This window comes from Rhipicephalus microplus, unplaced genomic scaffold, assembly GCF_043290135.1.
Source record: "Rhipicephalus microplus isolate Deutch F79 unplaced genomic scaffold, USDA_Rmic scaffold_12, whole genome shotgun sequence".
Lineage (NCBI taxonomy): Eukaryota > Metazoa > Arthropoda > Arachnida > Ixodida > Ixodidae > Rhipicephalus > Rhipicephalus microplus.
Window position 1 is genome coordinate 28,180,968 of NW_027464585.1, and position 14,455 is coordinate 28,195,422.

The following is a 14,455-nucleotide window of genomic DNA, read 5'->3' on the forward strand; positions in this document are numbered from 1 at the left end:
GCAATTTATGAGGGTCTAGAGATCCACAGAATGCTTTCCAGTGTTCGCTCTCCAGCTTGTCAATGCATCGTGGAATCTTTTTCTGGGGCAGTCTTGCTTCCCTCAGGTCGTAAATTGATCTTGTGCGTCTGTATCGTCGTTCAGTGCGCCTTTGTATAGCTCGTAGTATTTCCAGGTCAATGTCGAACTGTGTTTATTTTAGACGAGAATGGTAAATTACCTTTGAACGCTTGCATAGCTTCCGCTATAATATTTTCCAGGCTGCAGACAAGGCCTTCTTAGCAAGCGTCTTCAACACGCGATGTAAACATCGACAAGTCAGTGCCAATCACAACACTGGAAGATAATTTTTTTCTGATACCATCGATCTTCACGTACGTGCGTATGTGATCACTTCCATGAGTCTCATTATCGCAAAACCATTTAACTTTGTTAGAGAAGCACCGTGATACCAATGTCAGGTCAAGGCAACTGCCATACTTGAGACTCCGCAAATATGTTGGAGTACCATCGTTCATGTATCGGATATGTATCGGATATCATATCTACAGTCCTAGCCCATATTATCAATCGAATGTTCGAATGCGGAATTTTTCCAAGCAAACTTAAAATAGCCCGTGTCTCTCCAATTCACAAAGGGGGTGCAGACAATTCTGTAAACGATTTCCGACCTATTTCAGTACTACCACTTTTCTCAAAACATTTTGAGGCTGTTAATAATTCACGACTGGAAGGTTTTTCAAATAAGTATGCTATAATTAGTAGATCTCAGTATGGATTTCGGAAAAATAAATCATGTGAGGATGCACTCCTCAAAATAAAACATCAAAGACTACAAAACATTGAAAATCGTTTATACACGGTTGGTTTATTCCTTGACCTCCGTAAAGCGTTCGACAGTGTGAATCATGAAATACTGTTATCTAAACTTCATAGCTATGGGATACGCGGTACAACGTTAGATCTCATGCGAAGCTACTTAACGGATCGTTTTCAGTATGTTTGACTTAATCAGGTGACCTCTCCATATCTTAGAGTACAGACTGGCGTACCGCAGGGATCAATACTTGGTCCGGTACTATTTAACATATATATCAATGACCTCCCAAGCATTTCACCTACACCGAACATAGTCATGTATGCGCATGACAGTAATCTTTTATTTTCAAATGATTCCCTACAAAAATTGAAAAAAAATTGATGATTATTCAGATTTATTATCTGACTGGCTGAAGTTAAACAAACTTCAAATAAATGTCAGCAAAACTAAGTATATAATATTTAAACCGATAAATAAGCCAATGCTTGTCAATATTACTGTTTTATTTAAAGGAGAGCAGATAGAACAGGTATCAACGCAAAAGTTTTTGGGGGTATGCTTTCAAGAAAACCTCTCTTGGGACAATCATATCAATAAACCTAGCAGCGACCTCAGTAAAGTAGTAGACTCTATGTATAAAATTAGTAGTCTTATACCACTAACACTAAAGAAGGCAACGTACTACGCCCTCTTTCACTGAAAACTTAGCTATTGTGCATTAATATGGGGAACAACAACTGCAAAAAATACAACAAATTAATAAAACTGCAAAAAAGGGCAATGCGAATTTTCGAAAACTATCACGGTAGACCGCGAGATTTACCCACACACAATCTTTTTGAGAAACACTCGTTAATCAGAGCAAATCAAATCTACTATTATAGATTACTTTTGCACACAAAAAAGCGCAGACTCACTGTTACTCACTGTTAGTAGCCTGCCCGTTTCTCCCCCTCGATATCAATTACGCCACCAAACGAGAATGCCACCACTTATGCGAACTAACTACGGGCGTCAGGACCTTGAGTATCAAGTACCCCGGCTATTGAACATTGTTGAACATCATATAGATTTTCATGCACCCCGCTTTAAAAAAATTATAAAGAACTTTCTGTTACATTCCACGATAACTTATTAATAAAATATTTCTGTCTAATTTTCTACATGTGCCGCATATACAGTTTGTGCTACAATTTAAAAGTTCACAATTTAATGCGTATAGGTATATAATCTTTAAGTGTCTGTATGATATGTTTGTTTTCATGAAGAGTTTTGATGTATGATGTCTATCTGTAATGCTTTATTTGCACTGACAATTATGTACATGCATGTTTTGATTTTTCTGGTTGCTCTATTATTTGTATACTTGCATCGCATGCCAACATGTACACGCATGCCGAATGCGCATGGGAGTAGGAGCCTCTGTCAGGCAATACGGCCTTTAGCCCTTACTCCTCTTTTTGTATCAGAAAGAAATAAACTTCAATTCAATTCAATTCAAGTAAATGTAGGAGTACCATCGTTCATGATGGAAAGGTCGTACTAAGATGCAAATGTAACAATATTTCTGCCCCTGGCATTGATCCTAGTGCCCCCCCCCCCCCAAAGCATGTGATGGGCGTTGAAGTTACCGGTGATGATCCAAGGCCCATTGGTCCTCATTAGGATGTCTTTTAATCTGTCGCAGTCAAATCGCGCTCACGGAAATATATATCCCCCAATAAGTGTGAACGAAACATCATTTTTTTTGCACGAAGACACACGTACTGATTGTCGTCATTTGAACCTATTGGATGTGAAACATAAGTCCGTGCGGATGTAAACAATTACTTTGCTTCGTTCTTCGTAAGCGACTGAACAAAAAGCTTCATAACCGGACAATCCATAAGGCGCTGATACGTTTGGTTCACGTATGACAAGTATAGGGAATTGATTGGCCCGAATAAATCAGCGAAAGTCCGAGATACGGGACTTCATGCCTCTGGCATTCCATTTAGCAATCGACGCACTTAACTTCAGTGCGGAAGATTAGATTTTGTTGAGCCATTGTGCTTATACGATGTTAGCAAGCACTGGATTCAGTGCATCTAGTATTCGCAGTGCACTTTTAGCAGACAGAGATTGTATGCTGCTCAGTAGTGTGCAAATCGTGGTAATTATTGATTGCATTATTGCAGTCACTTGCCTGTCTTGGTTGGAAAGATCTCAAACCGGGATCCCAGGCTGGCCGTTATGAAACTCCTTCGGTTCGCTTGATGCTGCTTCTTTTTGAAGTGCAGGCCACTCTATCGCAGTTAGGGTATGCTCACTGGCCTTGTCCTTTACAGTATTTCTCGAAGCATGTGGTCTGGGAGGTAAAGAAGGTGGTAATGATGAGGGAGCTGGCAAAAGCATGGATCAGGTAGCGGGCGTCCTTGAAGACAGACGTCGACGTGAACAACGCCTTCTGACTTAAGCTGCGGCTTCTCAATGAGATGAGTGATCGCGTACCACCTCCTTTAAGATGGCATTTTTTTTGAATGCGCGGGCAGTCCTTCAATGTGGCTTCATGGAATCCATTGTAATTCGATAATTTCTTGACAGTAGCGACGCAGTCATCTGCAGCACGGGGCTTGGCGCAGCGGTGGCATACCACCGAATTATCGCAGACGCTGCTCACATGTCCAAGTTTCATACATTTACGGCACTGAAGAGGCTTTGAAATGAAAGGCCGCACAGCGCGTCTGAAGTGCCCCACCTTAACATTAGAGGGGAGGGATGTGCTCTTAAACGCAATCTTCACACAGCGAGACTTGCCCAGCCGGGTGACATAAACAATTGGAGTATCAGTTGTTGACTTGACAAGAAATTGTAAGTCATTATTTGAAAGAGGCATATCTATGTCGTAGATCACACTGGTTACTACATCACATCCCAAGAGAACATGAGAGCGCACCTGATTGCCGTCCAAGTCAGTTACACTGCACAGAACGCCCAACGCACTTGCGTGCAAAACGTCAACAGCCAGTATATTCTTTCTGGCATTCACTCTTATGTCCGTGATCTCATTTGGCACGAGCGCTTCCAGAGACCTCGACACAGACTGCCTGTTAGGGCGTTTCAAGCTGACGGTAGGAAGTGCAGGCAGAAACAGGATGGTATAAGTGTTCGGCTTTGGTGCTTCACTTACAGTTTGAATACTTGAGGATGAGGATGTCCTCATATTACTCCTCTACGTTTTGCGACTCCGCCCAGGTTGGAAACCATCATCTGAAAAGTCATCACTGCTGAGATAGTAAGCATAAGTATCTTCGCTGTCACTTTCACACGCTTGTCTGATCCGCTTCCTGGAGGTGGCCGCCGCTGACGCCGCTGGATCCGGCAGGCGCCCGGGGTGGTCTACATCCACCCCCTCCAAGCGAGCAGCGAAAGCCGATCAATAGACTTAAATTGCCACTGAAATACGCCGTAGTTATTATTCAAAACACACTTCTTCGTCTTCCAACCGCTAAAATCGTCGAATGGTATAAAATACACAAAAGTAAGTATGCTTGATGACCAGGCAAATTCTGTGAGCATTGGCCAGCAACCATGGTATGTATGCGTTAGGAAAGCCCTTGGCCTCCATGTTAGATAACACATATTTGCCAAAACTTTTGTTTTGTTGTAGTTATTGAGAAGGGCGAACAACTAAGAGAAACGCCTACTTTTAAAGAAGATTCGAGGCTTTCGCTACCATCTCGTGCATATTGTGCTTGTGTGCAGTACCCTTTTCTGCCATGCTATTTGGAAATCGGCCAATGACAACAGAAGCCGATAAAAATCCAAGCTGTTTCTAATCATTGTTCATCAACCACTGCTGGTAAGGTAGTGATGTTTCAGATATTGCTTCATTACAAACAGTTTGATACTTGCTTTTTGATAAACTTCCAGCAGTCTTAAAGTGTTTTATTGAACTATGCTCAATTTTCTTCTTTATTTGCTTTCAACAAGCTCTGTCAGGGGGTGCAGACGACAGTTAAATTGCGATCTTTCACGAAGATTACGATGCGCGGATCTTGATCCCGATCACACCTGTTCGTGACTAAATGTGACCTTGTAGCAGCCCCTAATCCGGATATCGGCTAATCCGCATCGACACTGATCACGATTAAAAGTGCCCGTGTGACACCGGTATTATATAGCATGTACAGTAACTCTAGCCCACGGTGCAATAATACTTTAGGTGAGCGAACACCGAGACCATCCGCTGGCCGATAATGTTCTATTTCGCAAGGAGCCTGGAAGATGGCGCTGGAAACTTTGCACCGGTAAAAAGAGGCTTTATGCCCTGGCTTCTGGCTTCTCTCCCCCCCCCCCCCCTGTCTCGGTGTAGGAAAGCCCGGTGATTTAGGAAAGTAGCGATGCTCATTTACCGTCGCCACAACACCCTCGCCGCATCGTCAACCCCTTCTTTTATCACCCTCTCTTTCGCGGCGCTGCTCTATGCGTTTCGCGTGGTTGATATCGCACGATTACCCCGTTTCCCCAGATTTGGAAACCGTCGCTCATGTGCTTTGAAGAATTTGCCAGCAGCCCGCCACAGTCCTCAGTCCGGTGAGCCATCTATCGGCATGCCGCAAACGAGAATATAATCGGTCCTTCCCCGCCAAGCGCTCGCTTCGGTCGTTCACTCACCTAAAGTATTCTTGCACCGTGCTCTAGCCTAATGTAGAATTTGCTCCCATCAAGCGGCAGCCGTACGCATTTACTTGATGTTGGGAATAGGCGTTCTCCGCCTTTGCACACATGGAGCGTAAGTTTCGACGTCTGGTGGCTTATAGCAGCGCCAATTTTGAGATAATTTCGTGTGCCACGTTGCTCTGAGATTGAGGAAATTGTGATGCTGAAAAAGGGTTGCGATAACAAATAATGGTGCACAGCAGCTTGTGCCTGTAATACTTACTCATCGATTGTATCGGAGCAAGTGTCGTAGGCAGAAATTCGCTTGGGTAAGGGGGGGGGGGGGTGCTTGTTCGATTTGACGTGGGGTACAGGCAAATAAATGTGGCCGAGTATTCTATGGAATGATAGAAATTCGGGGGGCTGGGGGGCTGATACGTAGTCGGTTCGCCACTTCTGCCTACGCCATTGGCTGGGGCGCACTTGTTTTTGATTGGGTAGTAAAACAAAGTAAAATGCTCATTAAAACTGAAACTGAAACTGAAACCAATGCTTGGTGGGATGCTTAGCACGCGTGTTGCGTCACTATGCGTATTTTGAAGCATTTCATGTGCCACCACTGCGAATAAATACAGAGTGGTGGCCCGGATGGTCTGACCGTGCCGCTTCCCATGGATATTTTTATGAAGCAGCATACAAACAGGTAAAAACACACGCACACATAAACGATGCAAACACAAGCCCTATCTAGATCTTCTGGTGAAGCATTGCACAAAATAGTACACACACACACACACACACACACACACACACACACACACACATAAATGCATCAAGAGATCACCGCTCACTAAGTAGCGCATCAGTACCTATCCAACCCTTCCCCTTGCTTTTCTTTATTGATACCCAAAGTAGAGCACACTTAAGGTTCCTCAGGTTCTGGCAGAAGCTTATGCTTCTCGAAAAAATACCCCCTCCTTTAGGATTTATGAAATGTTAACACATGCTTGTGTGTGGTACTTTTCCTAATAAAGAGGCGCAAAAGAGGAAGAATTATTTGGTTTAGCTTCATAAGCTGCATTATGAGAACTCTAATGCCACAATATCCGCTATCTTAAGTTCATTATTAGCGGAGAAATTAAAGGTTTAACTTTTATTCTTCAATGTTGCACCGATACTTCTGCATGTCACGTTATAAATTCCAAAATATACATTTCATATTTTTGAAACATCCAGGCATGTGTGCTGCTTACGAGCATGATGAAAAGCGGCGCTGCCGTGTGCGACCGCTAGTGAGCTTGCCGTAGCGCATGCGCAGTAAAACCATCGCACTCGAAGGCGAACCACGCCGCCTGTGAGCCTTTTTATTGATATCATATATAAGGAGATGTTAGCGCACAAGTACGGTGCCAGCTTCTTCTCAGCCCTTGAGTGAGAGTTTATCTTAAAGGAAAACATGAAGAGCAGTGGATGAAAAATAGTACACCCGAGCACACACATGCCAAAAGACACTCGTACGACCATATCAAACAATACCAACACAATGATAAGAAAATGTTTCAAAGTCCATGAATAAAGCCTCATTAACATTCGATTCAACCGGCACAAAATAACAGCAGACACAAGTGGTCCTTATGGAGATGCATTCGCGCTTGCGTACATAACAGTCGACACGTCATGCACCTCAGCACACATAAAATAGATGTGATATAATACTGCGCATAATAAGTACGACGTGTTACACAGATGAAAGTTTGTTAATTTTTTAGTACTTGCCAGCGATTCCGCTGTGTTTTAAAAAAACTTTTCAACTCTTTTAAAGCGTACCTCTGTAAAGCCCCAGTTGGCCACGGGCCCAGAAGTTTCTTGATACTAAATTGTCTGCGGTCTAATGCCAACAGTTCTGATGTAAGACGGCGTCTAGGCGTGTCAAGGTGTGGTCAGTCTATAAAAAGCTGACATACGTCTTCATATGTAAATCCACATTGGCATTCGGGAGTTTCAGCTCTGCCAATTTTGTGCGAAAAATGTTTCGTGTATACGGTGCATAAGCGCAAATAAGTGACCGGTAAAAAAGTGTTTTCAAACTTCTATCGCATGCTAGCGTAATTTTGAACTCAATGAATGGATCAAAGTGATACAAATCACAGCTCTTTATGTTTTGTCAAACCAAGCATTTTTTCTCATTCTGAAAGTTGCAGCTCTTAAAATACTACGCAGTTCATATTTCGAGATTGGTAAAGAAACAGTAAATTTCGAGATTGGTAAAGAAACAGTAACTTCTTTGCGATTTGCTTGTCATGCGACTTCATCGGTGGGTATGTTTCTAGGATTGTTGCAATGGCCACGTATCCCCTAGAACATGATCTCATGTTGCACCTTGTTTGCTTTGGTGAGATTTTTAGCAGTTTTGTATGTCATACTATAACTAATTACTGTCATGTTTGTACTAGAAAGTGATGCTAAGGTGGCCCGTGAATCACTGAAAAATACCCATTTTTTTCGCGTCTGCTGCCGAGTTTATAACATTTATAGCATACAGAATAGGAAAGATATCAGCTGCGACATAATTTAAATGATTCCTGAATATTGTTCTGTGGTATAATAAATGATGATGTTGAAGACGTTGTAATACCTGAGCCATCTGAATAAATGTGTAAGTATCCTGGATCCCACATGTTAATCTGGTAAAGCTCTAGCTGTTGAGCAGCTTAGATAAACACATATCTCTTTCTGATGATGCCATTTACTCACAATTCACCTCATCGCGGTGGTATAGTGGCTAAAGTACTCGGCTACTGAGCCACAGGTCGCGGGGTTGAATCCCGGTTGCAGCAGCTGCATTTTCGATGGAGGCGAAAATGCTGTATAGGCCCGTGTGATCAGATTTGGGCGCACTTTAAAGAACCTCAGGTTGTCAAAATTTCCGAAGCTCTCCACTACGGCGTCTCTCATACCTGTATGGTGAGTTGGTGACGTTAAACCCCACATATCAATCAATCAATCTACTGACAATTCAATCCTTGGTAATGCAAGCAGCCATGAAGGATATTCAGCTTCAGAGCTCCGACATTCTTAACTTAGTAATATGTGTAGATTTCTTTCTATATCTTTATTAGCATTTTGCTTTTATTCCTCCGTAAAATATCCAGTGCCTATGGGTGGTCTTTGTGTTGCATTTGAAAGCGGAAAAAAATGGCGGCAAGTTTCGATTGTTCCCATGACCGAAAAGAGTGGTTGTCGAGTCTGCTATGACAAGGCTACTGGAAGTCACTCGTGGAACACCTGAGCAGACGCGCAGCCCCCTGGTCTTTTAAGTCGCTCTTCTGAAGCGCAGCATAGGCTGTGTAAGACTGCGGCAGAATATGCAATAGTTCTCGTAATAAAGCATTGTGAACAGAGACTATCGATGATACAAATCCGCCCCATGATGTCCCAGCCATTCTGCGGACTATGTGCACTCGCATATTCACCTAGTTTTCGAGTTTTTTTTATGCGAAGTGCCCATGATAGCGGCCGATCAAGTAATACGCCAAGAAGTCGATGGTGTGTCCCAGTCATAAGTGGTTCTTTTTCTAAATTGAGATAGAATTTTTTTAACTTGCTACGGGTGAAGGGCAACACAGCTGTCTTTGCGTGTGACAGAATCATTCATCTTTCTTTTGAGAGGTGGTTAATAATATTTGTCATCTTGCAATGCAATCTAAATTAACTGAACGTCAGTCCCAGATGCTCAAATGCACACATCATCTGCATATAAAGAGTATTTCATCCGAGAAGGCAGACGTTTTGCTAAATCAGCCATAATAAAGTTGAAAAGAAAAGGGCTGAGTATTCTTCCTTGTGGCACTCCCTGTTAGACTTCGCGTACAGCACCCTTTCCTTCGCTCGTCTTAATGAATATTTTAAGACCTAATAAAATTCGAATTCCAGCATACTTAGCAGAACATGACTGACTGTGTCAACTGCCATTTCGAAAGCACTGCGATTGTTCAACTACCATGGGCGCGTTCATGCTCCACATAGGTTCCTATGTCCAGTATTGCATCTATTGGGCAACTTTGTTTCCTAAAACCTGTTAAGTAGTTGGACAATACACCGGTTCTGTTAAACTACCACTGTATTCGCGTATCAATCTTTTTTTCCCATTACCTTACTTAAGCAACTTGTTAGACTGATTGCGCGGAAGGATTGAAGCCTCATGGGCGTCTTAGCTGGTTTTAAGATCGCAATGATGCGAGCTAGCTTCCAAGACTCGGGTACAATTCCTTGTATCCATAGATTGTTGTAAATATATAAGAGAATACGTGTGCCTGTTGGCACACGGTTCTTTAGCATATTGTACGTAATGCAGTCCGGTCCAGAGGCCGATTTTCGACGACATGAAACTATAGCACTTTGCAGCTCACTTAACGTAAATATAATTTATTTGAGAGTGCTAGAATGCTAGATTCAATAGCAAGCAATATTTTCTGGATGGGTAACGAAACAGAATGATCAAATAAGGCACAACATACGACTTCATCATCGCTGCAGATAGAAAAACTTAAATTACGAGTGCTTTGCGGCATTTTCCGTTCCGGGGTTAATGACGGGTAAGATTTTTCTTGCAAAAAAAAACACCATAAAAAGGTTCTTGATTTCTTTAGCAAAGGGCGCTTTGGCAGATTCACGTTGCATTCGAGCGTGGGTGCGCTACCATTGTTTACGCGCTGAGGTAGTTTCGAAGGCGTTCAGCTAGCATCACAAAACCGTCTTGCTAGAAGGGGTCGAAGTTTAAGGCATCAGCAAACCACGAAAGTGGTGATGAAAGCTGCTACTCTTTCGTAGTATATGAGTACAGAAAGACGCACAAGCGGACACTTGTGTACGTGGCACTCAGTTGCTGTACCGACTTTATTGATTGATTGATTGAACGTTTATTATCATTTGTCACATGAGGTTTACAAACACTGATTGTACCCATAGCCTGAGGCTAGTGTAGGGTTCAATGAGAAAAGTAATGGACAGAAGCGGGAAATATAAATTACACATAATACATATGTAGCTATACAGACACTGTAAATATACACATATACAGAGTAGAGAAGTCTTTCTCTTCTTAAACAATCTGGTCACACCAAACAAAACTGCATGTGCGCATACAAAAAGTTATGACAGATAACTTCGTGGACACACCCAAAAAATATCAGTTAAAATACATAAAGAAATCAAACTATCACAAGTTTTAGTTAGAAGGAAAAAAATGCTAGGTTTACAAGATTCACCAGCGTATATTTATACAAATGTAAGTGCTTACCACCAAAGAGAAAAAGAAGCATTTACAGCTTGCTCAAGAATAGATTTTTTAGTTTCACCGCAGCTTTGTGTGATGTCTTCAATTCAGTGGGCAAACTATTCCAGATCTTTATCCCTGTGAATTGCATTAATCTCTCACCATAAACGTTATTTCTTGGCGCCAAGTTAATGTTACCAAACGTGAGGCTTCTAGTAGGGCGGGAAGAGGAATAAAATAAAGAGACATCAAATGGGCTATGGTATTTTACGATACTGTTAACACAAACGGTCATCCTATAGTCACGCTAAAGATCGAAGGGTAGTATTTTTAGCGATCGGAATAACGGCCGGCTTGGTTCGTTGTACTTACTGTGAGTTATTATTTTTATGGCACGCTTTTGTAGCCTTCGAAGGGGATCCAGAGAAGAATCATAAGTCCAAGCCCACGATTCCATGCAGTAGGTTAAATGACTATCGATGAAAGCAAAGTAAAGCGCCCGCAAAATGCTTTTATCAAAGTAGCCTCTAGCTTGTAAAAGCGCGTGGCAGCCGGAAGCCAGCTTTACACCGACGGCTTTTATTTGACCTGCCCAGTGAAAGTGATTATCTAGTATAATCCCGAGGTATTTAAATGTGTCCGTACGTTCCAATATGCAGTTGCCAATTTTTATCTGAATATCTTCGTAACTAATTAATTTCCTACGGGAATGAAATATAATGTACTTCGTTTTTTTAGCATTAACCGTTAATCTGTTAGCAAAAGACCACTGGGAAATTTTTTTCAATTCTGCGTTTACTTGTCTTTGTAATTCAAGAACATTGTCGGCCGTACATATTATTGCTGTATCATTGGCATACATAATAATTTCGGAAGAGCTTAATACATGAGGCAAGTCGTTGATATAAAGGGAGAAGAACAGTGGCCCGAGAACCGATTCCTGTGGCACCCCTGTGTTTAGATATTGCAGTGTGGAAGTAATATCGGTCATTACGACAGCCTGCTGTCTGTTTTTGATGTAATTATAAAATAACTCATAGGCTTGATTACGTATGCCGTAGTGCTTTAATTTATGCAAAAGAATTGAATGATCTACCGTATCGAATGCTTTTTGTAAGTCAAGAAAAACAACTCCCGCTAGCTTGTTGTTGTTCAGGGCCGTGTTAATCGATTGTGCTAATGTTAACACTGCGGATGACGTAGAATAATTAGACCGGAATCTATGTTGCTGAGGACAAAGAACCATGTATTTCTGTAAAAACTTATTTATGTGGTATGATAGAATTTTTTCAAAAATGTTATGTACAACGCTAAGAACCGATATCGGTCTGTAGCTAGACGGATCGGAAACGTCACCATTTTTGTAAACTGGAATTACTTTTGCAAATTTTACACACTTCGACAACTTGTGCCTGACCAACGCCAAGGGGGACCACCACTTCCACAACCAGACCTCGAACGAATGCAGGGACACGCTCGTCAAGTTTCGGCGTCTCGAGCAACACCCCACGCAAAGATACCTTCGTATTTTGCGAGAAGACGTCAACTGCTCGACCGAATTTACCCCTGCTCTTCCCAACGCGCAACACATACGTTGATGACATCGAATGTGCTGACCGCAGCCCTTGTGTCTCTGCTTCACGGAGACGTGGAACATCATCTACATCAAAGAACCGGAGCCCTTCATGGGTATTGTACAATGTGAAATAATATCTCTTATGTATATGTAATGTGTATAGTTCATCAACACACACACACACACACACACACACACACACACACACACACACACACACACACACACACACACACACACACACACACACACACACACACACACATATATATATATATATATATATATATATATATATATTATCCGAACTTAAATTTATGCACAATGTGTATATAATGCATATATAACAACGTTATCAAGTCTATATATGATGGCAGGAATTGCGTAAAAAAAATTTGCACTTTATCTGATTATCTCCGAGCCAACTCTTTTAACGCCGCTCCGTTTGTGGATATGGCGGTGAATTTTTTCTCATTGACAAGGGCAGCAATGCTTTGTGACCCTTTAAATTGTCACGCATCCAGCATAAAAGCCTACTATTATGTAACTGATTCAGATATCTGTGTCATGTACAAAAGCTCTACAGCTCCTCCAATTGGCAGCTGTTCAAGAGCAACGAGTACACACACCTGGGCTCGCTATAGGGGCATTGCGTGCTGACGGCCAAGTGAGCACGTGGACGCTCTAATAATATCCACAATGCAAAAAAAAGTCCGGCTTATCGTGGACCAATCATCGACCAACCACGTTCGCGGCAGCGTAGATAAAGCAGCTGATCACCAGGAACGTATACGAGGGGCATCGTTTGCGTGGAGGAGAACGCGAGCGACGATGGCTGGCTGGCGATTCGGTGTCCCCTACGCGGCCCTGCTGGTCTTTTCGAGGCTGTGCCAAGCGAGGTACGCCGTCTGCCCTTCGGAGAGCAACATCCGCCCCTGTTCGTGCGCGCGCACCGCTCTCGGAGTTCGCGTGTGGTGTTCGCGCATCGGCAATGAACACACACTGCGCACAATAGTGGCCTACCTGAGCAGCTACAAGTTGAATGCACTCTCACTGGAGCACATAAACTTTACGCTGACGCCGGACCTATTCGACAGGCTTGACGTGGTCACGGTAAAGGTGATGCAATCAGATTTTCGAATCAAGAACCCCATCGCCGAGCTGCATGCCTCGGGTGCGTCGAGTCGCATTGAAGCCTTGAACGTGAGGCAGTCCACCCTCGACCTGGGCGACAGTTCTTTGGCCATTCTGCGGGGACTGAGGCACATCGAGGTGATCAACAGCTACATCGTGGTTCTCAAGAGGCGCTGGTTTAGCGGGCTGGGCAGGTTGAGTCAGCTCGAGATTGAGAACACCAAGATGAAAAGCTTAGAAGACCGGGCACTCGCAGGGCTTAGCGAGGTGCAGAGAATCGTCCTGAGGGCCAACGAACTGAAGGCGTTGCGTAGGAGTTACTTCCCCGAAGTGGCGGCGAGGTTGGCTCACCTGGACTTCAGGTAAACAATGGTTTCGCTCAAAGAAGGACACAGTGAAATACAGCACGTCACTTTTTCTGTTGTCCCTGTTAAACCACTTCAGTTTCGGATGTCTTTCGCATCCACCATGGCAATAATATAACGTTTCTCTGTCAGTTTTCGCAATGGCATAGTGTGCCAAATGACGAAGTGGTGCGACTGAATCACACGTGTACTTATTGCAGAATTTTCAACACAGAATTTCTAACACACACACACACACACACACACACACACACACACACACACACACACACACACACACACACACACACACACACACACACACACACACACACACACACACACACACACACACACACACACACACACACACACACACACACACACACACACACACACACACACACACACACACACACACACACACACACACACACACACACACACACACACACACACACACACACACACACACACACACACACACACACACACACACACACACACACACACACACACACACACACACACACACACACACACACACACACACACACACACACACACACACACACACACACACACACACCGCAGGGCCGGATCTTGCCGTGGGCAGGATCCTGGCCACGGCAAGTCATCTTCTCACTCACTTTTCTTTCTTCTCA

General features: G+C 43.1%; 1 protein-coding gene across 3 annotated transcripts in view; it reads left to right on the forward strand.

Annotated features, from left to right (window-relative positions):
- The window catches only part of LOC119166705 (osteomodulin), a 266,385-nt gene that overhangs the window by 101,811 nt on the left and 150,119 nt on the right, over nucleotides 1–14,455 (forward strand). Inside the window, exon 1 of one of the 3 annotated variants that reach the window (XM_075882424.1) lies at nucleotides 13,111–13,808. The exons of the other annotated variants lie outside the window; for them this stretch is intronic. Coding sequence (XP_075738539.1) covers nucleotides 13,144–13,808 — 665 coding nt within the window. The 5' untranslated portion in view covers nucleotides 13,111–13,143. Of the gene's footprint in view, nucleotides 1–13,110; nucleotides 13,809–14,455 lie in introns of those variants that run through there. 3 annotated transcript variants of the gene reach the window in all.